The sequence below is a fragment of the Lepus europaeus genome, chromosome 9, assembly GCF_033115175.1.
Source record: "Lepus europaeus isolate LE1 chromosome 9, mLepTim1.pri, whole genome shotgun sequence".
NCBI lineage: Eukaryota > Metazoa > Chordata > Mammalia > Lagomorpha > Leporidae > Lepus > Lepus europaeus.
Window position 1 is genome coordinate 12,356,437 of NC_084835.1, and position 27,854 is coordinate 12,384,290.

A 27,854-nucleotide genomic window follows, 5' to 3' on the forward strand; every position below is an offset into this window, starting at 1 on the left:
ACGCACCCCGGCCCCTCCCAGGCCCCGCGTCCCGAGCGCACCCGGCGTCCCAGGCTGTCGGCCCCGAAAGGAGCTGCCCGCGGCGGAGCGGGAGGGAAAAGGCCGATGCGGAGCAAGCTGAGAGCGGACACCAAGGCGGGCTGAGCACGGGCAGGAGCGGAGCCCGGGGGATCCCGAAGACTCCAGAGCCCCCTCTCCCGGCACACCGCACAGAAGCTCGGTGCGAAGCCAGCGGCCCCGGCGCGGCTCCAACCCGACCGCGACTGCTAAAGCCCCTCCTTCCGAGAAGTTCTGGAGCCGCCCCTGGGAGTGGCAGGACGGAGGGCCCGGAGGAGGGACCCGCGGCGCGGCGCGGCGCTGGAGCCGCGCGGTCCCCGCGCGCAGGCCGGCATGGAGGGCCCGGCGGGCGACCCGTACCGGCGGCCGGCGCGGCGCACGCAGTGGCTACTGAGCGCCCTGGCGCACCACTACGGGCTGGACCGCGGCGTGGAGAACGAGATCGTGGTGCTGGCAACCGGCCTGGATCAGTACCTGCAGGAGGTCTTCCACCACCTGGACTGCCGCGGCGCCGGCCGCCTGCCCCGCGCCGACTTCCGCGCGCTCTGCGCGGTGCTGGGGCTGCGCACCGAGGGGTCCCCGGCAGGCTCGGAAGCCGCCGAGGACGCGGCTGGCGGAGGCGCGGACTCTGGGGATGTGAGCGCCGGGGAGGGGGACGCGGACGTGGAGGAGGAGGCGCGGCTGGCGCTGTGTGCCGAGCCGCCCGAGCTCACCTTCCGCCAGTTCCACGCGCGCCTCTGCGGCTACTTCGGCGCCCGGGCGGGGGCCCGGCTGCCCCGCGGCGCCCTCAGCGAGCACATCGAGACGCAGATCCGCCTGCGCCGCCCGCGCCGCCGCCGCCGCGCGTCCCGCGAGCCCGGCCCCGACGGCGGCCCCGGCGGCGGCGCGGACGGCGAGCGCGTGGCGCGCCTGGAGGAGGAGAACGGCAGCCTGCGCGAGCTGGTGGAGGACCTGCGCGCCGCCCTGCAGAGCAGCGACGCGCGCTGCCTGGCGCTGCAGGTGCGCGCCGCCGGCCGCGGGACCGCGTGGTGGGGAAGGCCGGGGTGGGTCGCGGGGGTGCACCTGCGCGGCCCAGATTGGCGGAGGATGGGGAAGGGGGCGCCGAGATCCGCCCTCCGCCATCCCACCCCACTTAGACCCGCTCGTGTGCTGTCCCTGTCCCTCCTTATTCCACGCGGGTGCCCATCTCCCTAGCCTTCTCACCTGTTTCACTTCCTAAAGCCTCGGTCGCACACGGACTGCCATCCCACGCCTTTCTCCCCCGCCCCTCTAGTCTTGCCTCCTCTGACCTCAAGATGGAAGCCATAGGGTGTCTGGGGGGTCCCCACATATTCTGTTATTTAGCAAGCACCCTTGGCTCTACTTCCTGCAGGACTAATAGGGGATTTAGGTTGAAGAAGGCCCCATCCCCACCCTTAACCCAGCCCTACGGAGCTCCCCGTCTGTTGGGGTAGATGGACAGCTCCTTCCGTCATTCCTCAGATGCTTATGGGGCTGCCGTGGGGCCAGAGCTGGAGCCCAACTGGGAAATAGGGTGGCTAACGCTGTGGGTCAGGCAGTCGCTGGCCACCAAGGGCCATAAAGAAGGAGCCCTAAGGGCAGTCTTGGGCCTAGTTCCAGCCCCAGTACCCGGAATCGGCCCACACACACTTGTGCACTATGTCCAGCCACGTGCCCGTGCCGTGCTTTGGCCACGACTCCCGGGAGGCAAGCAACAGCCCTGACCACAGGAGACCCAAGTCCAGGAGGGAGCCGACTGGGTTAGCCCCGTCACCCGGCCCCAGGGGGCAGAGTGCAGAGGGAGGCACGGTGTGATCTTCAGTAGCTGTGAGTGTGGAAGGGGCGCGGGCTGAGGCCAGAAAGTGGCCCCTTGGTGTGGAACGGGAGGTTCCGGGACGTGAGCTGAGATGGTGGTCTGAGATGACGCGCAGGTGTCTCCTGAGCACCGACTGTGTGCCCGGCGTGTTTCAGGCAGCAGGCACCACCTAGCAGCAAGACAAGGAACCAGGGCTGCCCGTGTCCAGTTTGGGACCGAGAAGGCAGGACAGTTGAATGCCCCAGTGCGGGAGGGAGGCTGAGCAGAGCTGTGACGAGTGGGGACCACCGGCACCGTGCAATGAACACGGGAGGGGCGGGATGGGCAAGTGGAAGTCGTGGCTCCTGGCTCCTCAGGGCCACTGCCATGGGTAACTGAGTTTAGACACAGCGGGCCCTGCCCGCAGGTGCGGCTACGGGTGAGCAGAGCGCGCCGTCACCTTGCACCTCTGCTAGCGCGCTCCTGGCTGCGCGGGGAGGGCGGAGCGGCCGCGCCCCTGCCGCTCACCTCCCGCCCCCTGCCGCCCTGTCCCCGCAGGTCGGCCTTTGGAAGAGCCAGGCGGGCGGCCACGAGGAGGGGCTCGGAGGGCCCGAGGCGGCGGCGGCGCGGGAGCTGCGGCAGGCGCGGGGCGCCCTGGCGGCGGCCGAGGCCCGCGCGGGCAGGCTGCGCCGGGGCCAGGCCGAGGTGCGGCGACGCGCGGAGGAGGCCCGGCAGGCGGTGCTGCGCAGCCTGCGGCGCGTGCGTGAGCTGGAGGCGCTGGCGCAACAGGTGCCCGGCCTGCGGCGCTGGGTGCAGCAGCTGGAGGCGGAGCTGCAGCGCTACAGGTGAGCTGCGGCGCGCGGAGCAGGCGGCCCCAGGTGCCCCAAACAGGCGCCGGTTCTCCCAGCCCTCTGGCGCGCGCGCCCTCGCCCACGCGATGTCGTGCCCTGCCGCTTTCAAAAGCTCGTACGCAGGCGGCTCTTCCAGTCCCTAAATCCTTCGTCGACTCCATTGCTTCTTCTCCCACCACCCCACCCATCTGTCCTGTTCGCCCACTAGCGGGTTGCAGTGGAGTGGGCTCATTCCTGCTTACACTTGGCTTTGGTTCTGACGGTCACAGCCGTGTGCAGGCTGGGAGCTGAGTGCTTTTCAAGGCTGACCTCATTTAATCCTCACCACAGCCCTGTGAGGTAGATGCCTTCATGCCTCCTCTTGTACGCTTAAGGAAACGGATTTATAGCGAGCCCCTGCTGCTGGCTCCCCCGGGACAGGAAGCTGGCCTTGGGACGAAGGTTCATCCCCTGGCAGAGTCTCTGATGTGGGAATCTGGGCAAGTTGCTGGCTCTCTGCTCTGGAGTGGAACAGATCGCTACCCCTGCCTGCCAGAGCCGCTGCCTGCCCGGTACACGCCCACTCCCAAATCGCATAGCACCTGTGCCTGCCCGCACCCGGGCAAGGCTCCAGGGATGTGACCATGACCAAGACAGGCCACCAGCGAGTGCGCCGGTAGGGTGGGCAGATGGGGCCCTCCTCATGCTTGCACCAGGCTCAGCCTGCCCCTGAAGAAGCCACTGCGACGGCGAGAGCTGAGGATGGGAGGTCGCCCGGCGAGAGGAGCCGGGGGGCCTTCTAGAACAGGGGAGCAGTATGGGCCAAGCCCTGAGAGAGGACCTGAAAGGAGGCGGCAGCTGGAAAGGCTGGCAAAGGCCGGTCCTTAGTTTAGGGCCGGGAAGAGGCGGCAAGGAGCTCAGTCCAGCCCTGGAGAGAAGCCGAGGCCATGGAAAAGCACGGAGCAAAGGGGGCCGCAGGGCGATTTACATCTCAATAAAGAATTACCCGGCTCCCGCGGGGACTGAGAGACGCAGGAGGGGGAGGGGCCCGGGAGGGGCCGCCGCCAGCCTCTCCCAGCGGGGGTTGGCAGCCAGAGGGGCGGCTTGGACCCCTGTCCTCAGAGGCTGGCCTGCCCTTGACTTCTGAGGTGCTCACAGCTGGCAGATGACAGGGAACCAAGCTGCAGGGAGACCGGCCCTGGCCCAGCCTCCTGCCGCTGCAGATGTTTGGACAGTCACTTCCTGTTTGCATAGCTGACCGGCCAGGGAGTGGGGCTGGCTAGCGCGAGTCCCGCGGCCGGCTTGGAACTTTGTCCAGGAGGAGAAATAAAGGGTCTCTTCTCTGTTCGGCCCTAAAGTGACCACTGGTACAGTCGGTAGAGCAGCTGCAGACCCTAGGCAGCTGGTTACCCTGGGGGAAGTGGGGTCTTATCCAGGCACCACTCAGTCCTCACAAGGCGAGCAAGGTCAGGGCTTGATCCCCATTTTAAAGACTGCAGGAGGTCAGCTCTGAGAAGTCAAGTAACATCCCCGAGGCCACACAGCCAGAAAGTGGTAAAGAAGTCTGCCTGCCCACACAGCCTGTATTCTTTCTTTCTTTTCACTTTGCCTTTGTTGTTGATTCATGGTGGCAACAGGGTTGCTGCCCCTCCAGGCCTTGCAGCTGCTGTTCAGGCATAAGAAGTCAGAGGGGCAACATCGGAGGTGGGGAGGATTTTCCCTCTGTGGTCCCCACCAGGGCTCACACCTGCATCTCACTGGCCAGAGGGGATCTGGTCACACTGGTCTGTCTCCAACAAAATGGGCTCTACTAGTCAAGACAAACAGGGAGCAGCTATGGCAGGTACTCCCGAGCTGACGCCCAGAGAATGAGGCATGGGCAAGGACCACACAGTGATAAGATTTTACATGTCGCTTGCTCCCCGACCCTAAAAAAAAACGCGCCCCAAAACCTTGCCCAGACCTCCTCTGCGTGTGTCCTTCTTCTAATTAATCGTTATTTATTTTTATCTCATTTGAAAGGCAGAGAGGCAGATCTTCCACCCACTGGTTCAGCTCCCAGGTGCTTGCAACAGCCAGGGCTGGGCCAGTCCAAGTGAGGAGGCAGGTGCTCCATCTGGGGCTGCTGCCTAGGTGGCAGGGACCCAGGCTCTTGAGCCATCTCCTGCTGCCTCCCATTAGCATTAGCAGGAAGCTGGCTCAGAAGTGGAGGTAGGACCCAAACTTGGGCTCTCTGGGACGGGCATCCCAAGTGGCAACTTAACCTCTGTGCCAAACGCCTGCCCCCTGCTCTGCCCATTTTCCCTGGCCAGGGTTTGCAGGTTCATGGACGACTTAGCCCAAAGCCCTCGCTCTTTGAGGGCAGAGACGGGGAAGAGACAGAGCGGCCATGGCATTTACCGAGCATGCACTGTGTTCCAGGTGTGATGCCACGCACTTTTCCCATTAGCTCCTAGGAAGCCCGAGAGGAAAGTAGCACCTGCAGGCCTCGGAGGAGAAAAGCAAGGCCGGGGAGAAGCAGCGTGCAGCACAGCGAGCAGCGAGGGAGGGTTCGCAGCTCAGCGGCACATCCCCCAGCGAGGGAGGGTTCGCAGCTCAGCGGCACATCCCCCAGGCTGGGTTTGGCGACACGCACGGGGTCGCCTCTGCTGTTGCCTGGCAAGGGTTAGGAGCTCCCATGTCCTGGGAGTGTTGCGGGGACCTGCAGGCCTGCAGTCGGGAGGAGGAGAGGGTCCCACACCGAAACTTGGAGCCCCGTGGCTCCCTCTGTGTGACCGCGCTGTGCAGTGCCTCCAGGTGCTCAGCAGATGTGTGTGTGTTGGGGGTGGGAGGGGGAGGTGCTGTGGTGGAATTCCTGTCCCTGCCCCAGGAACTGACAGCTTGAAGCCATCTGGTTGGAACGAATGACCCGGCTCACACGTTCCCAGCCTCTAAGCACAGTTCAAAGCTTCTTTTCAAAGCCCTTTCCCAGACACCGACTTTGTGACCTCCTAATCCTGCCCACTCTGAGGGTGACGGCGTGTCACCTGCCGGGGCAGGGGCTTTCACCCAGCCCCTGGACGTCAACTGCACGGGGACTCGGGTGGAGCACCCCAGCTCTGAGCCAGACTCTGCCTCCTCCCGACACAGCCGTCTCAGCTCCGTGTTCTGCTCTAGGACGTCTGTTTAGCTCTGGGTCAAACCTGCTGAGTCCCTGGCCTGTGCATTCCAGCCCATGCTTAGCTCTTTAAAATTTAACTACAACCAGCCCTCGGCATCCACCGGCTTAGCTTCTGTGGATCCAACCACCATGAAAATACTGGAGAAACCAAAAACGTCTGTACTGGACATACACAGACCAACACAACACAGCGACCACTTGTATTGGGCATTACAAGTCAACCAGAGCTGGTCTAAAGTATACAGGAGAGCGTGTGTGGGTGGAACCTGACTTTGGTGTGGCTATGGAGGGACGGCTGTCCTTACTGCAGAGCCCCTGTTGCACTTCGCAGTATCTGAGCTCCCTGTGTTTTCTATCAGCTGTCTGCCGTGATGACGATGATGATGGTGGTGGTGGTGGTGGTGGCCATGACCCTGAGAGTCCCCCTGAGACGCAGGGCTGCGGCGCTGTCTCAGACCAGACATGTCCACTGCCTTCAGAGGGGGCTCCTGGACCCGAGGGGCGCTGGCCATGAGCGCGTTGTTAGGGCTCAGATGTGCAGGGTGCAGAGGGATCACAAAGGAGCTACTGCTACTTTCACGCTCGCAGGAGGGAGAAGCGCCCCAGGCGCCAAAAGGAAGCCTCAGGCCCCTGAGAGCTCGGGGACAAGGGGAGACCCTGGCGCTCACCTGGCCCAGCCCTGCCCTCCCGGGAGGTAGTCCAGGCCAGTCAGAGCCGAGGCAGCCTCTGAGGCCTGCTTCCCCGCAGCTGGTCTCTGCCTCACACCGCCTCATCTGAGACAAGAAACGCCGCGTCTTCTCATCCCACCAAACAGTCCCTCCCCACAGCAGCCTCTGCTGACGGGCCAAGGGGGAGGTATGTTGCAGTTCTGCTCACCTGCATAACTGCACCAGCTCATTTGAATATCATACATCTCATTTAATCCCTGCTCAACCAACATCTCTCGCTGGCACATCTCCCAACTTTGGCCCCAGGCCACTCTCCACTTTTCTAGCCTCTGTCTTCTCTTTCTTTTCTTCCTCTCCTTCAGCCAGGTCTCTGAGCTCAGTGGCTTAAAGCCCCAGTCAAACTGGCTTGGGTGAAAAAGAAACCGGTTCTTTAAGAAGGCTGGTCATGTCCAGCTTCAGGCCTGGCTGTATCCAGGAACTCCAGCAATGTCACCAGGACATTCAGAATTGCATTTTCACTCTCAGGCAGGTTCTCTCTCCCAGTGCCCCCTGGGGCGCCTAGTGAACCTCACCAAAGCTCTAAGTCCAGGAGAAAGGCCACCTCCTGTCTGAGCCATGCCACTGAAGCCAGGGACCTGAGCCTCACTGGGCCAATCAGAACACTGTCATCCCTGAACCTGTCATGGCGTCCAGGACACTCTGATGCTCTGACCTCAGCCACGCACCCACCAATGGTGCCAGAGCGAGGCCTGTCAACCCCTGGAACCCGGGCCCTCCCAGGAGAATGGGGGGGGGGGTCCTCCTGGGTGTGTTGATATACACCCCTCGCTACTCCGTGGGAGCTGGCCACCCTTCTTGTCCTGCAGGCCTAGGAAGGAAACCCGGCTCGGCATGGGCTAGGCTTGTCTCCAAGTCTGCTATTCCCGGCTGCCGAATGCCTCCGGGTCATTTGGCGGACTCTGTCCCCGCACCAGGCCTTGCTGCTGAGGCACTGTGGTACTTGCTGGGGAGAAAGAGCTCTCCCTCCCCACCCCCTCACCCCTGGTTCCTTCTCTAGGCCCGAGCCTCGCCCCCTCCCCAGGAGGAAGTACCACACACAGCCTGTGGCCCAGCCCACGGCAGAGCGGGACACCTGCTGAGGCTGTCATGGACAGAGGAGGGACAAGTGTGCCTTCAGAAGGTTGCTGGCCACCAAAACATCTGGGCAGAAGGGGCCCTGGCGCTTCAGATCCCTGAGTGGCCCGAGGATGTGGCTTCTTTTTTAAAAACTGATTTTTAAATTTGTTGAGAGAGAGAGATCGTCCACCTGCTGGTGCACTGCCCACATGCCCACAATAGCAGGACTGAACCAGGGCGAATCCAGGAGCTCAGAAGACAATCCGGGTCTCCCACATGGGTGGCAGCGACCCGAGTGTTTGTACCATCCTCTGCTGCCCTCCCAGGGTGCATGTTAGCAAGGGAGCTGGATCAGAAGCAGAGGGGCCCGGACGTGAACCCAGACACCCCAATATGGGATGCAAGCTCCCTCAGCGACAACTTAACCCCTGTGCCCAACGCCCACCCATGTTCCTGAGAAGCAATCCCCTTGTCCCTGGGTGGGAGGTCTCTGGGGGGTTCCTGCAGCTCCTCCATCTCTTGAAGCTTGCCATGTCTCAGCCGCCTCCCTGTCCTGGGCCAGGGTTCAGCTGGCCCCCTTGGCGGGACCCTCAGAGGCACCTGAGCAGGCAGCCTCAAACAGCGAGGACAGAGGACCGAGCTCAGCTCAGCTCAGCTGCAGCGGGAGGCGGGCGCCAAGCCGGCCTCTGTGGCTTTGTTGTGGGGAGGATGAAAAGGCAGGAGGGGAGAAGGGAAGGGTGGAGGGAGGGAGGCGGAGGGCCGTTTATTCTGCCGGCCACCAAGGAGGGGACACAAAGGCAAGGCCGCCCAAGGGCCACCTCGCCTGGCCCCGGGGGACTGATGTTAGCAGGTCAGGAGAGGGGGGTGCAAGGGCAGGGGAGGGGGGAGGCAGGCAAGGCAAGGCAGGCACAAAGCACCATCTGGAGCTGGGAGGCCCCGGATTCCATCAACCCTGGAGACGGGCGTGTGGGTGGCCGGTGGCGAGAGCAGATGCCCCTCTCCCAGGGACAATACCCAGAGCTCACAAAGGCAGGCCAGCTGGGCACCCACCCCAGACCCCAGGCCCAGGCCTTGGGATGCAAAGACGGGAACAGTGTACCGGGCCCTGGCTCAGAAGGCCCAGCCTGACCTGGACTGGAATCGGAGCTTTTCCACACTTCAATTCTGGGACTCTGGGATCCACCTCTGTGAATCTGGGATTCCTGGTCCACAGAGTGGGTGTGGTATTCTGTTCCTCTGCTTCTTGGTACAAACACAAGGAAGCAGGGTGGGCAGTGGGGTGGAGCTCTAGGGCCATGACCCACAGCAAGTGCGTCTCACCTCCGTGAGCCTCAGCTTCCTTGGCTGCGTGACGGGATGATAATAGAGTATTTGGAGGCTGGCGCTGTGGCAGAGCGGGTTAAACCTCTGCCTGCGACACTGCCATCCCATATGGGGCCAGTTCGAGTCCCGACTGCTCCACTTCCAATCCAGCTCCCTGCCAATAAGCCTGGGAAAGCAGCAGAGGATGGCCCAAGTCCTTGGGCCCCTATACCCACGTGGGAGACCCAGAAGAAGCTCCTGGCTCCTGGCTTTGCCCTGGCACAGCCCCAGCAACTGCAGCTATTGGGGGAGTGAACCAGCTGATGGAAGATTCTCTCTCTCTCTCTCTCTACCCCCTCCTCCTCCTCTCTCTAACTCTGTCTTTCAAATAAATAGAAACTGAATCTTCTAAAAAAAATAGAGTATTTGAAGATTCAAAATGCTCATATGTAAAAAGCACTTTGCTTATTGTTTAGCACTGAGAAAATGCTCAATAAATATTGGAAATCATCATTATTTATCCTTTATCGTGGTCCCCACCATATAAATAAATCATGGTGGTGGGGCTGATAGACACGAACAGCCCCCCTCCCCCAGGAAGCCCCCACCTATGGGTGCTACCAGCAAGCAATCAGACAGTCTCCGGGGGTGGCAGGGCCCTAACACAATGTGGGCAAGTACTGAGGGGAGCCGGCTGGGGCTCTGGGCATCTCTTGGGGGAGGTGGGTTTTGAAGTATGAGTAGGAGCTTTCTCAGGCACTGCAGATACTGGTTCCTGTAAGTGCACATATTCAGAAGTGTGAAAGGCCTCAGCGTCTCCTGGGAGAAGGGGGCTTTCATTGTGGCTGGAGCATCGGAAGCAGTGATCTCTAGCCATACCACCTGAGGGTGCCCAGCCTCCTCGGAAGTGGACGATGGCAGGGGCAGCAGCCCGAGGAGATGGGGAAGAGGCATGGGTGGCAAAGGCCTTCACCCCAGGGAACAGGGAGACTGAACAGAGTTTGAAGCAGGGACAGTGGGGATCGGGCCTGGCTGCATGTGGAGGGCCCTCTGGGGAAGAGGCTGTTGCCGGGTCCAGGGAGAGAGGACAAGGCCTGACCTCCAATGCCTACGAAGGGTGGACCTCAGCCCCATGCCTGGAGGCCTCTCCTGGAGCAGGGGAGGGGGCTTGGAACCCCAGCCCTGCCATCTCCATCCAAGGAGAGAGCCTCCATGCCACGGGTGAAACAGAACCCAGAGCAGACCCTGCAGCAGGGGGCCACAAAGACCACCATCCTGTGTGTGCAGGAGCCAGCAGGGGCCGCCCAGAGCCAGTCCTGAGTTCTCACTTCAGGCTGGGCCAGGCTGGGTCAAACTCAGTTTCCGTGGGGGCTTCGTGGTATGCTGGACCTCAGAGGGCGGTGACAATGGGCACTGTGCCTCTGGCGTCTAACGGGTCCCAGAGACAGGGACACACTCCAGGAAGCCCACTTGACCCCCTGGCACTGGCCGGGGAGGTGTGTGTTTGGTGAACAAGTCTCTCCTCAAGAAGCCCCCCCCCCCGCCCCCCATGGCCCTGCAATTGCTAAATTCAAGCCTCAGCGACAATTCCTCCTGATAGCCCCGCCCTCCTGTGGCACTGAGGACGGGCGTCACCCGTGGGCAGTCAGACTGCACTGGGGTGGGCTTATTGGTGAGCAGTGTCCTGCTGAGGGCGGGATCTGCCCACGGTCACCCAGGAAGTCGGGGGCGCTGCCCGGGCCACCTTCTCGTCTTGCACAAGCCCAAAGATCTGTGGCGCTTTCTGCCGTTTCCCACAGGTGGTCTGCAAACAAGCGTCAGCCTTGTCAGGCTGGGGATGGCCACACGGGGCCTGGGCTGGCCTCTGGCGCCACATCGGTCACCTCTGGCCATGGCCCCCGCCCACTCACCTCAGGAGGCCACACGTCTGCCCCTGGTGCCTCTGGACACTGCTCAGCAAGCTCGCGCTTGACCTGCCTGTGCCTGGGGAGTGTCCTCATCCAGAGAATGGGGCTCGTGTCAGTGCCTTCACCCTAGGGCGAGAATTAAAGCTCTCAGAACTGTGCCTGGGACACAGCGAGCACTCAGTCAATGTCACTGCCATCTGGCCACGGTGCATGGCGAGGGTTTCCCTCACGTCCAAGGGGAGGAACTGAGCCTCCTCGCCCGTGTACCGCCAGCAGATGCCGGGAGGAAAGGCCAGTTCCTGGGTGGGGCCTGGTGTTATGGGCAGGGCTCTGGCCAGGGGGAGTGGGAGCTGCCCCGATGCAGCCTGGGACAGCGACAGCAAGGTGCTCTCCTGCCCAGGAAGAGTGGATACTTTCTTTGGGTGGAGGCCAGATTAAAGGGGCGGGTGATTATCAACAAGAAGTCTGCAGAACTTAGCGGCAGGAAGGACCCGGCCCAGGAGCTCAGGCCATGGGACCCGGAGTCCCTCCCGCTCCGTCTCGCCTCTGCTGTCCTTCGTGCACTCTGCTTTTGGACAGTCTTCCCGTGAGGTAGCAAGACCCCACCCCCACCCCCACCCCCACCGGAAAGGTCTGCTTTTCCCCTGTGGCTCTTTGCATTAACTCTGACTTCCCTGGCACGGGCCAGGGGCATGGGGTGTGCTGATTGGCCAGGCTGGGGTCATGTGCGTGCTTTGGACCAATCCTAGCCACTCTGGGCAGCCCTGGGTCACATGGCCACCTGTGGCCCTGCCAGTGATGGCACCCAGTGCCCCTCTTCTGTCCCCACAACCACCGAGCCTGGCAGGAAAGGCTGGTGACTTGGTCAAGAATCGGCCGGCGCACAGGCCATCAGAAACTTGCCTTGCAAACTGGATCAGGGCTTCTGCGAGGATTCAGGCTCCGTGGAGAACCTGGGGGCCCCCCAGAACCAGAGACCCTGTGGACAGGGACAGAGATACTCCATGTCAGAATAGTTCCTGGTTTTCCGTCAGAAATAATCGTCGCCTTTTCTTTTTTTATCCAGCTTTGGTAGAGTGCGGGTATGGCTTGAACACGGCTGGCCTGCACTGAGACCCTACTTCCTAGCTGCTGCGTTGGGAGGCGGGGCCTAGTGGGAGGGGTTGGGGCCACAGGGGCGGGGCCCTCCTGCAGGACCAGATTGAGGCTTCCTGCAGGTGGGCGTAGGGTGAGGGCAAGCGGCCACCTGCTCTTCCAGTATTTCTCCTGCTACATTGTCAGCCCTGCACCAGGCCCAGCCTCCCAATCCAGGACCATGAGCTACAATAAACCTCTTCTCTTTATCAACTGTCCAGACCCAGGCACTCTGTTTTACCAAAATGGACTAAAGCTCCCAGAAGGTGCTCACCCTGCACTGGGGAGAGGGGAGGCAAAGGCTCCCCAGCCCAGGCGGGCTCGCACCCCAGTGGCAGGGAAGGTTGGCCACCATCACAACGGGCAGTGGAGGGGAGGGGAGGGGATGGGGCGTGGCCACTGTGACGCACGGCACAGACTGGTGCCTGGAACCGCAGACTGTCCTTGCAGTCCTGGGGGCCGGAAGTCCCTGACCCACCGAGGCAACCAGGCTGGTTTCTTCTGAGGCCTGGCTCCTAAATGGCTGTCCTCCCTCTGTGTGTGTCTATCTCTGTGGCCGGATGTCCCCCATCAGTCACACTGGAACAGAGCCACACTAAGGACCTCATTCTAACTGGAGGACCTACAGGCACTGCCTGCAGAGTGTGAGCGGGTGGGAACAGGACAGCCGCCCAAGGCAGGGACAGGCCAAGAGCTCTGGATGTCCCTTCCCCAAGGGTCCCCGGAGTCCTGCTGAGCGTCAGCCTCGCATACCTCAGACTCAGCTGCACGCCTCTGGGTGGCCGTCCTGGCTCTGACCAGGGGGCAGATGGCTCCCCCGGCTGCCTCAGCCTGCTGTGCGCTCATTCACTTCTTCAGAGCCCCATCCCACTCACCACCTGCCCCGTGAACGGTCACAGCCCCTGTCTTTTTCTGTCGTTAACTGATTTTTGTGACAACTTCACGGAGGTCCCTGTCCCCAGGAGAAGGCAAGTGGTATGGGGTTAGCTGTGGCTGCCATCAGTGCTGCCAATGGCACCAGCTGCATAACTCACCTGCCAGCCAGGTCACAAAGCAGAGTGGACAGAGCAGGCAGGCCGGGCCTTGGAGGACGCTCAGCCCTGCCAGGTATCCCTGAGTGGTGGGTGCTGGGGTCGGCTCAGACCCTCCCATTGCACCTAAGCCCACACCCCTACTTGGTGAAGGCAGTGGTTCCCGTGTCTCAGTGGGGACGAGAGGACCCCCAGGACTGCCCCCCGCCCTCTGCTCTTCCCCCATCCCCCTCCTTCCTCCTGTTGTTCTCTTGTTTGCACATCCAGGTTCCCATTTCCTGCAAGGCCTCTTTGCTCAGGAAATGCCATGCAGCAAAGGAAGCCACTGTGCCGGGACCTGCAGGACCTCCTGGGACAGGTTCAGCAGAGTGGCCGCAGCCGGACAGCCCATGCCTGCCTCTCGGGCCCTGGCTGTCTCGGGGGGTCCTGGAGCCCTGTGGCTTCCTAGAGTTTTCTGCAGGGTGGAGAGGGTTGGAGGCAGAGAGAGAAAACAAACACCAGTGACACCCATGCCAGAAACAGCAGAGCCCGGGGGTGTGACGGTCCTTTGATGGGACACGAGGAAGTGGGCCTTGCTTACAGTCCCATCTATCCGGGGCGGACTCTCGTCTGTGGTTACTGTGCTGGTCATTTGCGGAGGTGGCCAAGCCTGTGGGTAGCTGAGTTTAAGGAAGGGAGGTGATCAGGTGGACTGGGTGGGGTCTCGAGAGCCAGGCTGAGGCCTCCAAGTAAAGGAGCAGCAGCTTCGCCCAGAAACCTCATGTGCTCCGTGGACAGAGCTTCTGCCGTGCCTGTGGGAGCCAGCCCCACAGTCAGAGGCCTCTGCCTTGTAATAAGCTCTTGAGAGGGAGCTAGGGCCACGTGTGTGGCGATAGACGGAGTCACCTGCTTCTCTCATTGAACCCTGAGAGGCACAGGGGTGGAGGCAGGAGGGGCAGTGACACAGGAACAGAAGCGGACATTTCTAAGTGTCTGCAGGGCACGGGGCACTGCACTAAGGACTTGATCCCTACATTCATCTCACCGTGAACACTTTATCCACCACGATGCTTTAGGCTGCCTCACCAGCATTTATGATCTCATGCGGGGGCTCCAGGGGAGGCAGCTCTTGGCAACTCAATAATGTTTTCACGAACCCAGTTCTCCGCCGCCGTCCTCAGCTCACCAGTTTGGCTGCCAGCAAGGCCCCTCATGGTCACACGATGGCTGCCACAGTCAAGGGCATTGCTGCCACGTCCAGAGACGGGGCAGCATCTGCTCCTCTTTGGTCTTCCCTTTCTGCAGAAACCCTCCTGGGAGATGTCCCCGAATCTCTCCTTGGCCACAGTCACGTCACAGGCCTGTTCCTGAGCCAGTCCCTGGCAAGGGAAGGAATCAGCACTGTTGGCTGAGAGCTTCAGTGACGTCTCCTGCCCCGGAGCTCCCAGCCACTTGGTGCCCGAGGAGTCCCGGAGGCTGTGCCGAGAGCTCAGATAGGGTGTGACTGTTTAGATGATTGTATTTGGTTTCTATCACAACCGTTACAAATTACCACCAATTCAGCAGCTTGAAACCACACCACGAGTGATCTCACGATTCTCCAGGCCAAAGTCAAGGTGTCACTGGCGGGTCTGGAGGCTCTGGGGAAGACTCTGCTCCCAAGGTCATTCGGCCCCCCCGTGGCTGCAGGACCGGACCCAGACTCCTGCTTTCCTGCGGGCTGGGAGCGGGGGTGGCTCTCTGGGTTCCATCCTCTGCAACGCCTTCTCCTTCCAGGCAGCAGCAACTGGACACAGTCTCTCTGACACCCCAGATGTCTCTGACTTCCTCTCCGCCAGCCGAGAAAGTTCTGTGCTTTCTCAGGGCCTTGTGTGATGGGACAGGGATGACCTCCCTCTGTTGCAGTTGGCTTTGCCGTGGAACATCACACACGTGGGGCGAGAGCTCGGCTCCTCCACAGGCTCCAGGAAGCGGGGTGTGGAGTATGGGGGCCGTTCCTAGAAACTGTGCCTGCCCCAGCAGGAACCATGGAGCCCGTCCCAGTGAGTAGAGGAGAGAAGCTCAGAGAAGCAGCTGAGAAGCGGCAGTGACATTCTAAGCTTCGAAGTCTGAGAGGTCTACTATCTCTGCCCTTACAGACAAGCGGGCCAAGCTCTGAGTTGGATGGCAATGACCTTCCTCAAAGCCCTGAGTTAGATGGTAACGTCCTCGCTCAAGCTCAGAGCAGCCAAGGGTTCATGGTTGTAAACAACAGAAATCAATGCTGCTCGTTGGCTGTCCAGTAGCTACCATTTGATGGGTAGGCAGCTGCCACAGGAGCAGTTCACTGAAGGACCCGCCTGCTGTCCCAGTGGTGTCACCGCTGTCACACGCCCCATGACATCCAGCTCTACAGATGAGCCCAACATGAGCCTGCAAGTGTGTGTGGACGTGTGTCCTACAGACTGTCACCCACCTCATCTCCTTAGCACGACATCTGAAAGCAACAGTCCTCCCTCCTAGTTACCCAGATGGCTCCCTGTCCTAGGGTGATCTTCCTACCCCCAGCCATGTAACCTCACCCAGTGCTCTTTCTCATGCAGAAAGTGTGGCTCACCTTGGGGGTAAAGGCGAGACCTCGGCTCTCCTGCATGGTCAAGTATGTCTTCTTTGGACTAAACACCTTCCAGAGAGGGCAGAAGTCATTAGTCGAATCAGGGGCTAGCAGCCTACGGCCCCTGGGCCAAATCCAACCCCATGCCCATTTTTGTATGATCCACAAACCAAGATAATTCTTACATATTTAAATGGTTGAGAACTCCCAAGGGGGTGTTTCATGACACATGAAAAGTTCATGAAATTCAAATTTTTGTGTCCATAAGTGAGGTTGCACTGGCATGCAGCCATGTTTGTGTAGTATCTGCTTTTGTGCTACACCAGCAGAGCTGACAAGTGGCAGTAACGCTCTGGGCTTCAAAGTCTAAGAGATTCACTCTGACCTCTTGCAGACAGAGTCGGCCAGGCCCTAGGTTAGATGGTAATGACTGCTATGCTGGTCATGGGTGGCCACTAATTCTGATATTGGGGTACTACCTCATGTTTCTGAGACTGACTTATTTATTTGAAAGGCTGAGTTAGAGCGAGAGAAACAGAGAGATTCTTCTGTTAATTCAGTACCCCCGTCAACTGCAACAGCCAGGGCTGGGCCAGGCCAGCAGCCAGGAACTTCTTCCAGGTCTCCCACATGGGTGGAGGGGGCCCAAGGACTTGGGCCACCCTTTGCTGCTTTTCCCAGATGCATTAGCGGGAAGTAGGGTTGGCAGTGGAGCAGCCAGGATCTGAACTGGCACCCATGTGGGATGCAGGCATCGCAGGCAGCAGCTTTACCAGCTACGCTCTGACTACCTCATGTGTTCTTTTTTTAATGTATTTATCTATTTCAGAGGTAGAGTTACAGACAGTGAGAGGGAGAGACAGAGAGAAAGGTCTTTTGTCCGCTGGTTCCCTCCCCAGATGGCCATAACAGCCAGAGCTGCACCGATCTGAAGCCAGGAGCCAGGAGCTTCTTTCGGGTCTCCCATGTGAGTACAGGGGCCCAAGGACTTGGGCTATCTTCTACTGCTTTCCCAGGCCATAGCAGAGAGCTGGATGGGAAGAGGAGCAGCCAGGACTAGAACCGGTGCCCATATGGGATGGCGGCGCTGCAGACAAAGGATTACCCTACTGAGCCACAGTGCCAGCCCCTGCCTCATGTATTCTAATCAGGAAATTTGGATTTGGGTAGGTGAAGGAATGGGTGTCTTCACCTCTTGTTCCTGTTACCCTTCCTGCTCTACAGGCAACTGTTTTCATATGATTTCTGTGTACAGTAGACCCTCCTTATGTTTTACTCACCCACAGTCAAGAATGGTCCCAAAATATTAAATGGAAAATTCCAGAAATAATTCCTAAGTTTTGAATAATGTGCCATTCTAGGTAGCGTGATGAAACTTCAGGCCATCGTGCTCCGTCTCACACAGGACGTGGATTATCTCTTTAACAGATGGATCCATGCTGTATATGTTACCCTCCTGTTGGTCACTTCTGGGTTATCAGATCTACAGTCATGGTATCACAGAGCTTGCAGAGTTCAAATAACCCTTACTTTACATAGACATCAAGTGTTCTATTTTGTTATTGCTGTTAATCTCTTACTGTACCTAAGTTAGAAATAAACTTGCTCATGGCTAAGTACGTGTAGGAGAAACATAATGCATACAGGATTCAGTACCATCTGTGGTTTCACACATCCACCTGGGGTCTGGGAATGCCTTGTCTGTTGATAAGGGGACTGCTGTGTCCACCTGTGTTGATCTAAGTGTCTGCAAATGGGTATTTTTGGTGTCTATTTCCATTTACAGAAATGGCACTGTTTCCTCTCCCTCTCCCTCTCCCTCTCCCTCTCCTTCCTCTTTTCACTCAGTTCTGGGTTTTCACATCCACGGTGTTGCTGTGTGTCCACCTGCCCGCTGAATGTCCCCTGAGTGAGCATCCTCTCCAGGTGTGCGTGCTCCCTGGAGGAGTAGCCGCTCTGCCATGAGGAGGCCTGTACCCAGTCTGGCCAGTGGATGCCAGCCAGCTCCAATGAATCTACTGAATCAAGTTTCCCAAATTGTTTTTACCCTGTGACTTTTGCTTTTGAAGTTTTGAGTTATCCTCCATGCCTAGTTCACACAGCTATTCTGTTGTATGTTCTAAGCTTTTCATTCCAATTTCCATGAAACTTTTTTAAACATTTTTTTGTTAGAGGCACAGAGTGAGCCCCAGCCCAGGATGGCCGAGGCTGGGCCAAGGCTGAAACTGGGAGCTAAAACTCAGTGCAGGAACCCCACCTGGTGGCAGGGACCCAAGTGCTTGAACCACCACAGCTGCCGCTCAGGGTGTACAGTTACGGGAAGCTGGATCAGGAGCCAAGCACTTCAGCCCGGGCCACAGCGTCCCAGTTGGAGCACAACTGCTGGGCTGAACGCCCTCCTTGCCCTTCTATTTTAACTGTGTCCCTTACACTGACGACTGCAATCTACACAGAGTCCATCCTTTCAGGAGGTATGGGCGGGAACCGGGTTTAGTCTCCTCCAGGTAGCAAGGGGTGGCGCTCTTCATTCACGAGGGATTTCAAAGCCCTGTCACACTGTGATTAGTGTTCCTCCTCGTGGTTTGCTCACCAAGGATCTGTGACCACATTAGGAACCTCACTTGAGATCACAGGAACACCAGAGTCAGTTTCTAGGTTTAGAACATGGAGGATCTTTGCACGGCACAAACATAATAGTGAAAGGAACCAAAGGTTTACAAAGGAGAATTACAGTTTTGGGCAAAATGACTGTCAACTATTTAACTTTATCCTAAGCTCTAGATCCACTGCCCACTGTTGGGCAGTGCTGGTCTAACTTTCTGTAATGATGGAATGCTTTCTTGGTCCACGATGGCTGGCCGCAGGCCATGCGGGGCCACTGAGCACTTGAAGTGTGGCTGGTGAAATTGAGGCACTTTCCCTTTTATTGAAGATAATTTACATTTAAGTAGCCACATGTGACTGATTCTGCCATACTGGACAGTGGAGGTCAGATAAGAGCTGTGGGATTGCCACTGCCGAGATGAAAAACTTGAGAAAAGCTCATGTTGGAGGTTTTGGGGGGAAAATGAGCAATGGAGAAGGAAGGTGGACAAGAGCAGAGGATGGGAGCCCGGTGCGTGTAGTCCTCACCTCACCCCAACCCTAATCCTATAGGCTGGGGTGGCCCCTTCTCCGTTAAAAGATGGCCGAGCTGGGTGGGCATTTGGCCTTGGGGTTAAGATGCTGCATGGGAGGCCTGCAGATACGGGAGTGCCTGGATTCAAGTCCCAGCTCTACTCCCAGTTCCAGCTTCCTGGCGATGGCCCTGGTGACTGGGTCTATGTCACCCACATGCGACATCTGGATTCAGTCCCCGCTCTTGGCTTTGGCCTCATCCAGTCCCGGCCATTGCAGGCATTGGGGGCAGGGGGAGGGGGTGAAGCAGTGAGAGCACTGGCTTTCTCTCTGCCTCCCAAATTAAATACATAAATAAACATGGGCAAGATGAGTCTGAGGGAGGTGAAGGACTTGGTGAAGGTGCCCTTGCTGCAGAGCCTGGCCCAGGATAAAACAGACACAAGCCAGATCCTCGATCCTGCTAGGCCGGGCAAGCCTGCAGGCTCCCTGGGGAGGAGGTCAGGACGGCTACAGGCCAGGCTGTCGCCAGCAGAGACCCCAGATGCCTCCTTCCGAGGACACGTGCAAGGCCCAGTTGGCTGACCCAGAAGCCTTCAATTCCAAGTCCACAGGGGTGGGCACCTTGTGGTCCCAGAATAAGGCAGCCAGTGGGGAATGAGGTCAAGGTCAGGGAGGGGTCTGGGACAGTAGCGTCTGCTCAGGGATGGTCTGAACGTTTAGGGGGCAGGAGAGAGCGGCCTTGGCGACTGGGTGGGGGAGGGTGCTCCTGACACTTGGTCCAGGCCCCCAGGCAGGTTCTGCGCGGCCCAGCCTGGCCCCACATCCGGCTTGTGCTGAACGGGCTTGCACAGTCATTATCTGACATGAGAGTCCAACTCTGCCGTACGTGTAAACATAACATTTTTGCACAGTTTTCATATACAAAGAATTTCCCAAGAATTCGAGGCTGCGTGAGTTGAGGGAAGGTTGTACTGTGTCTCATCTGGAATTTTCCAAGAGCTGCTCCTCATCTCCATACCACATCACAGCCAGGACAACCAGCCATTGGGGAGTGCCTGTACCCTGGGGCAGTGGCCCTGGGAATCTCAGTGTCCCACGGCCTATCTGCAGATCCATCCGTGACTTAAAGAAGCTTATGGAGAGGTGGAAACGTTTGATAACAAAAACCTGAAATCTGTACACACACATAGTCCTCAAAGAGTTCATGGAAACACAAATTATGAAAAACTACACAAGGGGACCGGCATTGTGGCTTGTTGGGTTAAGCTGCTGCCTGCAATGCCGGCATCCCGTATGAGCTCCGGTTAGAGTTGTGGCTGCTCCACCTCCAATCCAGCTCCCTGAAATGTACCTTGGAAAGCAGCATAAGATGGCCCAGGTGCTTGGCTCCTGTACCCACGTGGGAGACCCAGATGGAATTCCTGGCTCCTGGCTTCGGTCTGGACCAGCCCTGGCCATTGTAGCCATTTGGAGAGTGAACCAGTATGTGAAAGATTCTCTCTCTCTCTCTCTCTCTCTCTCTCTCTCTCTCTCTCTCTCTCTCTCTATATATATATATATATATATATATATATATATATATATATTTCAAACAGATAAATCTTTAAAAAAGTATGCACGGATTTCAATTCTTTACACAAAAACAACCTATGTTTTTAAATATCATAAAATTTATTTTCACTTTATTGGAAAGGCAGAGAGACAGAGACAGACAGAAAGATCTTCCATCCATCTATTGGGTTCATTCTCCAAGTGCTCACAACAGCCAGGACTGGGCCAGGTCAAAGCCAGGAGCCCAGAACTCAATCCAGGTCTCCCCCAGGGAGGCACGGACCCAAGTACTTGAGCCTTCACCCACTTCTTCCCAGGGCCTGCCTTAGCAGAGCTGGGACTTCACCCCGGCCCCTCAGGAGGGGGTGTCAGTATTGCAGGCAGAGTCTTAACCACTGCACCACACACACACACCCATCTCTCAATCCCATTCTCCACAGACTTTCAAAGTACCCTCGTACTTGTCTGTCTACCCATCTATCTTTTCTACCTGGATTTATTTTCTTCCCTTTTTCAAAATACCATACATAGGAAAAAGGTAACAGCATTCAATGGCTATTACGTTGTCCCTCTCAAATTTAAATTTATCCATTCTAAGTAGGGTTATGTCCCTGAAAACCTCATTATGTCTACAGTGCTTTTCCTTTATTTCTTCTTCTTCTTTTTCTTTTTCTTTTTCTTTTTTTTTTTTTTTTAGATTTTATTTATCTATTTGAGAGGTAGAGTTACAGAGAGAGGGAGAAACAGCGAGAAAGGTCTTCCATCCACTGGTTTACTCCCCAAAAGGCCACAATGGGCTGATCTGAAGCCAGGATCCAGGAGCTTCTTCCAGGTCCCCCACACAGGTGCACTTCCAATGCGGGTTCACTCCCAAGCACTTGGGCCATCTTCCACTGCTTTCCTGGGCTATTAGCAGGGAGCTGGACCAGAAGAGGAGCAGCCAGGACAAGAACCGGAGCCCAGACAGGATGCTGGCACTGCAGGCAGAGGCTTAGCCTACTATGCCACAGCTTTGGCCTTTCTTTTTCCTTTAAACTGCTGATATCTCATCACCTTACTTTTTCCAAATCACGTTAAAACAGGGTGCTTTCTCCATGCAGCTCATTTGAGGGTGGTGCTGGGAGCTTCCAAACACTCATCATAAAAGAGGGTGTCAGTGTGCAAGGCGGAGGGGAGCTCAGCTCCAGCGGGGCCCAGAGCTTCCTGTGCACCCACGTCTAAGTGTCCACCACCCGCACACATCCGCCTCGGACCGCTGTCATTTTTTTGTCACATCACCTATGTTGTTTACTTGATCTTTTCCTTCATTCAGCTCCCTTAGTGCACTTAAGAATTTTACAAGGAAGTTGGATCACTGTCATAAATGTGAAGCTTGAAGTGTTTGATGTGTTCGCTAGTATATATTATATATATATATATATATATATATATATATATATTTTTGACGGGCAGAGTGGACAGTGAGAGAGAGACAGAGAGAAAGGTCTTCCTTTTGCCATTGGTTCACCCTCCAATGGCCGCCGCAGTAGGCGTGCTGCGGCCGGCGCACCGCACTGATCCGATGGCAGGAGCCAGGTGCTTCTCCTGGTCTCCCACACGGGTGCAGGGCCCAAGGACTTGGGCCATTCTCCACTGCACTCCCTAGCCACAGCAGAGAGCTGGCCTGGAAGAGGGGCAACTGGGACAGGATCGGTGCCCCGACCGGTATTAGAACCCGGTGTGCCGATGCCGCAAGGTAGAGGATTAGCCTACTGAGCTGCGGCGCCGGCCTATATTCTTAACTATTTCATGCACACGCTCACACACACACACACACCGCTGTTGACCCGAGTGCCACCCCAAGTCATCTCAGACGTTAGTGGAGGAAGGAACTCCACGTGTTCAGAAGCGCCTGGTCATTTCACCTCATGCCACAGAACCCCACGGCAGAGCCCCCATCCCTGCTGAATGAACCAGGGAAATGAAAGAGCAGCCCAGAGAGGGAGAGGGAGCTGTGGGGGTCACACAGTGGGACCCTGGCGTGGCGGCTCCTGAGACCCCCTCCGTATCATAGAGCCGAGGGAAGAGCTGTGCAGGTAGGGACCAGTGCCAGAGCTGTGGGGGCAGGGGGGAGGGAGGGAGAGCAACATCTGGCCCGCGTCAGATGGGGGCAGCCAGATGTGGCCCTGGGCCTGTAGCAGGAGGAAGACAGCAGAGGCTCACTGGTGGCTCCGGGAGGCAAGCAGATGTGCGCAGCTGGAGTGAACGCCCAACCGCACATGAGGGCTCCGGGCTGTGCCGGGAAGCGAGGAGATGAGGGAGGAGCTCCCCAGAACCAGGAGGCAATCTGTGGTACGTGCTGGGGGACAGGCGGCTCTGCAGCCCACAGAAGCCCCCTGCCCTGTGCCCATTCCCCTCATGGCTCCCATAGAACAGGGGTCCAGAGACGCGATGGGGTGGATGTGGGGGTCACAGGCCAGGGCATTGCGGGTCATGCTTGGTTGGGAGCTGGTCCATCTCTGACACCTGCTGACGGACACTACCTCCTTTTTAACAGACAGAACAGTCTTGGATTCAGGATGCTTTGCACAAAGAATGATTAAGGCATGGGTGGGGCAGCACTCAGAGCCAGGGGAGGTTTGGCGAGCTTGCTGTGTGCAGCATGAACCAACAGCTGTGATCGGCCACACAGGAAGCATCACCCAGCTGGCTACCACCAAGCCAGGGCCTTATCCAGACGCAGTGTGCCTGGTTCCGGCAGCCTGCGATCGGTGGAGGGTTTGTGCTATGACCTGGGTATGGTTTGTCCCCTCTGAAAGTCATAGGTTTCAAAGTTTATTTATTTGAAAGGCAGAGTAAAGACAGAGAGGGGTGGGGGAACTGTCCATCAATTGGTTCCCTCCTCAAATGCCTGCAACAGCTAAGTCTGGGCCATGCTGAAGTCAGGGGCCAGGAACTCCATCTGGGTCTCCCACGAGGGTGGCAGGAACCCAAGTTCTTGAGCCATCACCTGCTGCCTCCCTATACTACAATGTGGGATGTGACGGTCCCTACTCCACAACACCCACCTCTCCCTTGGAAAGTCCCATCACAATGTAATTGCTAGGTTGTGCTGGTGGCCTGTTAGGGGCCATTAGGCAATTAGGAGGACAGCTGGTTCTCTCGGAACAGGATTAGGCACCACGGAGGAGACTGCTACAAAGTGGAGCTGGGGATTGCTCTACTTCTGATCCAGCAGCAGCAGATGGCCCAAGTCCTTGAGCCCCTGCACCCATCTGGGAGACCAAGACGATGCTCCTGGCTCCTGGCTTCAGCCCAGTCCAGTTCTGGTCGTTGTGGCCACGTGGGGAGTGAACTCGCAGATGGAAAACTTCTCTCTCTCTCTGCCTCTGCCTCTCTGTAACTCAAATAAAAATTAATTTGAAAATAAAAATCAGGGCCGCCCCCACGTTCTGTCTCTATGGCACACACCACCTGGCACATCGCGACACAGCGCAAGGTCCTCGCAGTCACCAAGCAGACATCGGTGCTGTGCGCTTGGACCCCCAGAGCATGAGCTACATGAAGTTCCCTTTACAATCACCCCACTCTCGGGTATTCTGTTACAGCAACAGGAAACAGAAAACACTTGGCTGTTTGTGATCGGCTGCAACCCAGCTATTTCTTAGAAAAGCACACTCCTGAATTAGGTTTTGGGATGTTTACCTACTAAGTTCCACTACAGCGGTTTGCTACCAGGAACTCCAAGCCTGGGAACAGCTGCAGGCTGCAGGCTTCCGGTTACTGAATTAATGAGGGATGCTTTCTGGGGCAGGAGATGCCGGCTTCTCACCACTGCTGCTAGTGTTTACTACTAAAAGCAGCACCCATTCGTCAGTAAAAGGACCAAGGGGCAAACACACCTGCTGCTGGGGAAAGGCTCACCGTCTCCCTTAGGGCCACCCCCCCCCCCAAGGTTGCCCACAAACAGGCTGACCGGAGCTAGGACCAACTCAGGTCTTGCAGGCCCATATCCAGTGCTCCTTCCTCTCTGTTTTCTGGAACAATCTCAGAGCAGAAGGAGACAGGAAGAACTTGGGGCGCCTCCTGCCTTAGTCTGCTCTCTCTGCCATCAGAGTACCTTAGCCTGGGTGACTTAGGGAGAAGAGAGGTTTATCTGGGCTCACGGTGATGGAGGCTGGCAGGCCCGACAGAGTGTGGGGCCAGCACCTGCTCGGCTGCGGTGACGGCCTCGTGATGGACCTCAGTGTGGTGGAAAAGCAGAGGGCTCTTGGGCACACTCAGAAGCCTCCACACACCAGGCAGGGCCTCCCCCTGCAGCCTGCACATGCCGTGGCTAACCCAGGAGGACGAGAACTCACTGCCAAGAGAATTCATCCTGCTGGAGCCGAGAGCATCATTAATTCCTCCCAACGCCATTACACGGGGACCAAACTGCACCTTTCAACGTGAGGCGGGAAGGAGAGAAAGCTGAGCCCCTACCTGGGCTCTAGGCCTGGCCCAGGCCTGGCCCAGGCCTGCCCTGTCTTGCTCCTTCTCCCCTAAATTGCCGAATATGTCACTCATTCTTTCACTCCCTCGTTCGTTCACTCAGTTCCTGAACTGAACACCCTCCAGGAAATGCCAGTCTGAGGGGGGAGGCAAGTCATGCCCCACCATAGGCGAAGGAGCAGTGAAGTCTGAGCCAGTGGTGTTTGTGTCAAGGCGGGGAGGCGAAGGGGGCATGCACGTTGCAGGCAGGGGGTCTGCGTGGTCTAGGACTTGGTCACTGGATGAGACCCCGCACTCAGGACCACATGTGGCACACACAATGCTCTCTGTGGGCCTTGGCTGTGGTTCTGATCACATGCAGAGGCCCCCGGGGCAAAGCACAGGAAGTTCAATGGCTGCTCTGTGCCCGGGGTTCACAGCCAGGGAAGAGGCTGCAGGGATGGACCGGCTCAGACCAGAAGGACCCTCAGCACGGTGCTCAGGACCTCGGAGTTTCTTCCATCAGCCAGGGGGAGGCTGGAGCACCTGAGAGCTGCCTTGGAGCCCTAGCAGCAAGCAGGGCAGAGACAGGGGCAGGGAGGATGCAGGTGCTAGAGGACTTCTTCCCGCCCAAGGGCCCTCTTGAAAAACGGTCTTTGCTTTGTACCTTCAGAATCCCCCAGGTGGAAGGGGGGATCTGAGGGGTCTGCGTGTCTCCGTGGGCCATGGGAGGCTGCAGCAGGGTTTCTAAGACGGAAATGCAGGGGGGTGCAGGGAGTGTGGAAATCCAGAGCGCCCGCGTCAGCCTGGGCTCGGAAACCGCGTCCCTGCACCTCGTGGTCCCTGCGGAAGCCCTTACATAACTGCGGGTGGGGGTGGGAGCAGCATTAGGTAATCCTTGGTCTGCAACCCTTGCGGATTAGTCACAGTTTTGTCTCTCTAACAAAATACCTCCCACAAGCTACTCAGGGAGGAACCAGACCGATTTTGGCTCCTGGTTTTGGAGTTCACAGCACAAGGTCAGACAAGCTCCATCGGGTCAGCAGCCAGTGAGGCTGGAGACTGGCAGTGGCCATGGCAGAGGCAAGGTCACATGGCGAGCCAGGAAGCAGAGAGGGGCCCAGGTCCAGCTCCATGTTGACACCCGACCCTCTTAGGAGAACGCCCTTCAGAGGCATCCCCAGGGACCCGTGGCTTCCCACTTGACCCGCCTCCTAAACACCGTGATTGGATTACACTCCCACCTCCTGGTACCACCAACCCATGACCTCAGGGCTGAAGTGTCTTTAATTTTGGGAGCCAAATCCTGTCCGAACTCAGTACCCTGAGAAAACTTTTCCAGCAGTGGGCTGACATCGCCCCCCACCCCACCCGAGACGGGACAGCTCTGCTCTCTGCCCCTGTGCAATCCTCTCCCTGCCCCAGTGACCTCATATCCTTGTGTCTTCTCCTCTCTAGGCTGTGGTAGGGCGGGACCGTCAGCTCCGGCTTAGACCTCAGCTAGAAGGATCTGTGCTCTAGCCACTAGGTCATCCCTTGCAACCAGAATCCCCAGTCAGGGGTCTGACTCTGGCCGTAGCTAAGCATCATCCCTGGTCCCGGCTTTCCCCGGGGGAGCCTGAACCCGGGCCTTCATGAGGAAGGGTTATGGGCTCATAAATCACAAAACGTGCAGGTTGACCCTGGCTGTATCCAAAGCCTGACCCAGCAACTCAGACGTCACCAAGGACCCCATTACCCTTAGGCTCTACCCATAATCTCAGTGTCTCAAGGTTGTCCCCTGGAAGCCACCAAAGGCTCTCAGTTCCTGACCCCAGGCCCAGGGCTCTGGCCAGCAGAGAGGGAAGAAGCTTGTGGTGCCCAGAAGCCCAGTCAACGACTTTTTGTTTCTCACTGGCTCCCTGTGCAGCATTGTCCAATCACGGTGGCCAGGGGTGGGATTATGCTGATTAGTTTGAGGAGGAGCCGTGGGCTGGGTCAGGGCTCACCTGTGGCTTAAAGAGTGCCACATGGCTGCCTGGCAGCTCCCGTGTACAGCTCCCTAGCTGTCCTCGGCTGGGCTCAGAGGGCTGTCCTGGCTCCCACAGCCCTCTGGAGGCTGAGTCCACCTGACACAGTCCTGGTCTCCAGCACCCAGGGCCCACACCAGGCTTCCTGCCCTGCCCTGCTCGGTCCTGCGTGGCTTCCACCTTTACAACGGGTCATGCAGAGGCCCAGGCTCTGCCAGTGATGGCACCTAGCTGAGCACTGGAGTCCTCGTTGCCCAGACTCGATCCTTGGAAACCCTGTAAGTGAATCCACTTCAAATGGATCCACAGGCAGTGAGACGTAACACGAAGATTTATTAAAGTGAGTCGACTGGGCTATCTGTTTACTAAAACCGGGTAATAGTATCAACCATTCATTCATTCCTGTTCAAAATTAATCTTCACGGCTGAAATACGGCACTGGGGCTCTGAGACCCAATGTAGGCTAACGGGCTGGTCACGGCTTTGGGAGCAGTGTTTGCCACATCTCTGGGGGGTAGAGCATCCTTTGTGGTGTTTTATTGTGCATCTATATCAGGAGGAATGTCTGCTTTGCGAAAATGCTGGAGGCCTTGGTTGGTTGCTGTTGTGCTGGGCTCTGCTGTCTGCAGTTGGGGAGAGGCTGAGGGACAGGACTCTGAGGGGCCAGCGCTGTGGCGCAGGGGGTGAAGCTGCCACTGGCGACCCGGCATCCCATGTCAGAGCACCTGTTCAAGTCCCCGCTGCCTCTCTCCGGTACCGGCACCCTGCCAAGGTGCCTGGGAAGGCAGCACAAGATGACAAGTACCTGGGGCCCCTGCCACCCCCGTGGGAGACACAGATAGAGCTCCTGGCTTCAGCCTGGCCAGCCCTGCCCATTGCAGCCAAGCCTTTGGGGAGTGAACCAGCAGACGGAAGATCCCTCGCTCTCTCTTCTTAAAAAGAAGAAGATGAAGAGGTGAAGAGGGGGACCAGGGCCATGTGCCGGTGTCGGGTGGAAGCTGGGGGGTGACTGGTTTCCTAAGAGTTCGGTCTGTTGGTGGATATTTTCCTGTAATGACAGATCTTTCTTCCCGACCTCATAACTGCAAGTGCATGACTATTCAAATGAGTATTCAAATGAGGACCTTGGAATATCAAGAAGGGATTGAAGGAC

At 57.9% G+C, this 27,854-nt stretch overlaps 1 protein-coding gene across 1 annotated transcript in view; it reads left to right on the plus strand.

The window, feature by feature from the left end:
• Positions 1 to 381: 381 nt before the first annotated feature.
• EFCC1 (EF-hand and coiled-coil domain containing 1) overlaps positions 382 to 27,854 on the plus strand; it is a 35,889-nt gene continuing 8,416 nt past the window's right edge. Inside the window, exons 1-2 of the mRNA XM_062200548.1 lie at positions 382 to 1,056; positions 2,411 to 2,697. Of these exons, the coding sequence (XP_062056532.1) occupies positions 391 to 1,056; positions 2,411 to 2,697 (953 nt within the window). The 5' untranslated portion in view covers positions 382 to 390. The remainder of the gene's footprint in view (positions 1,057 to 2,410; positions 2,698 to 27,854) is intronic.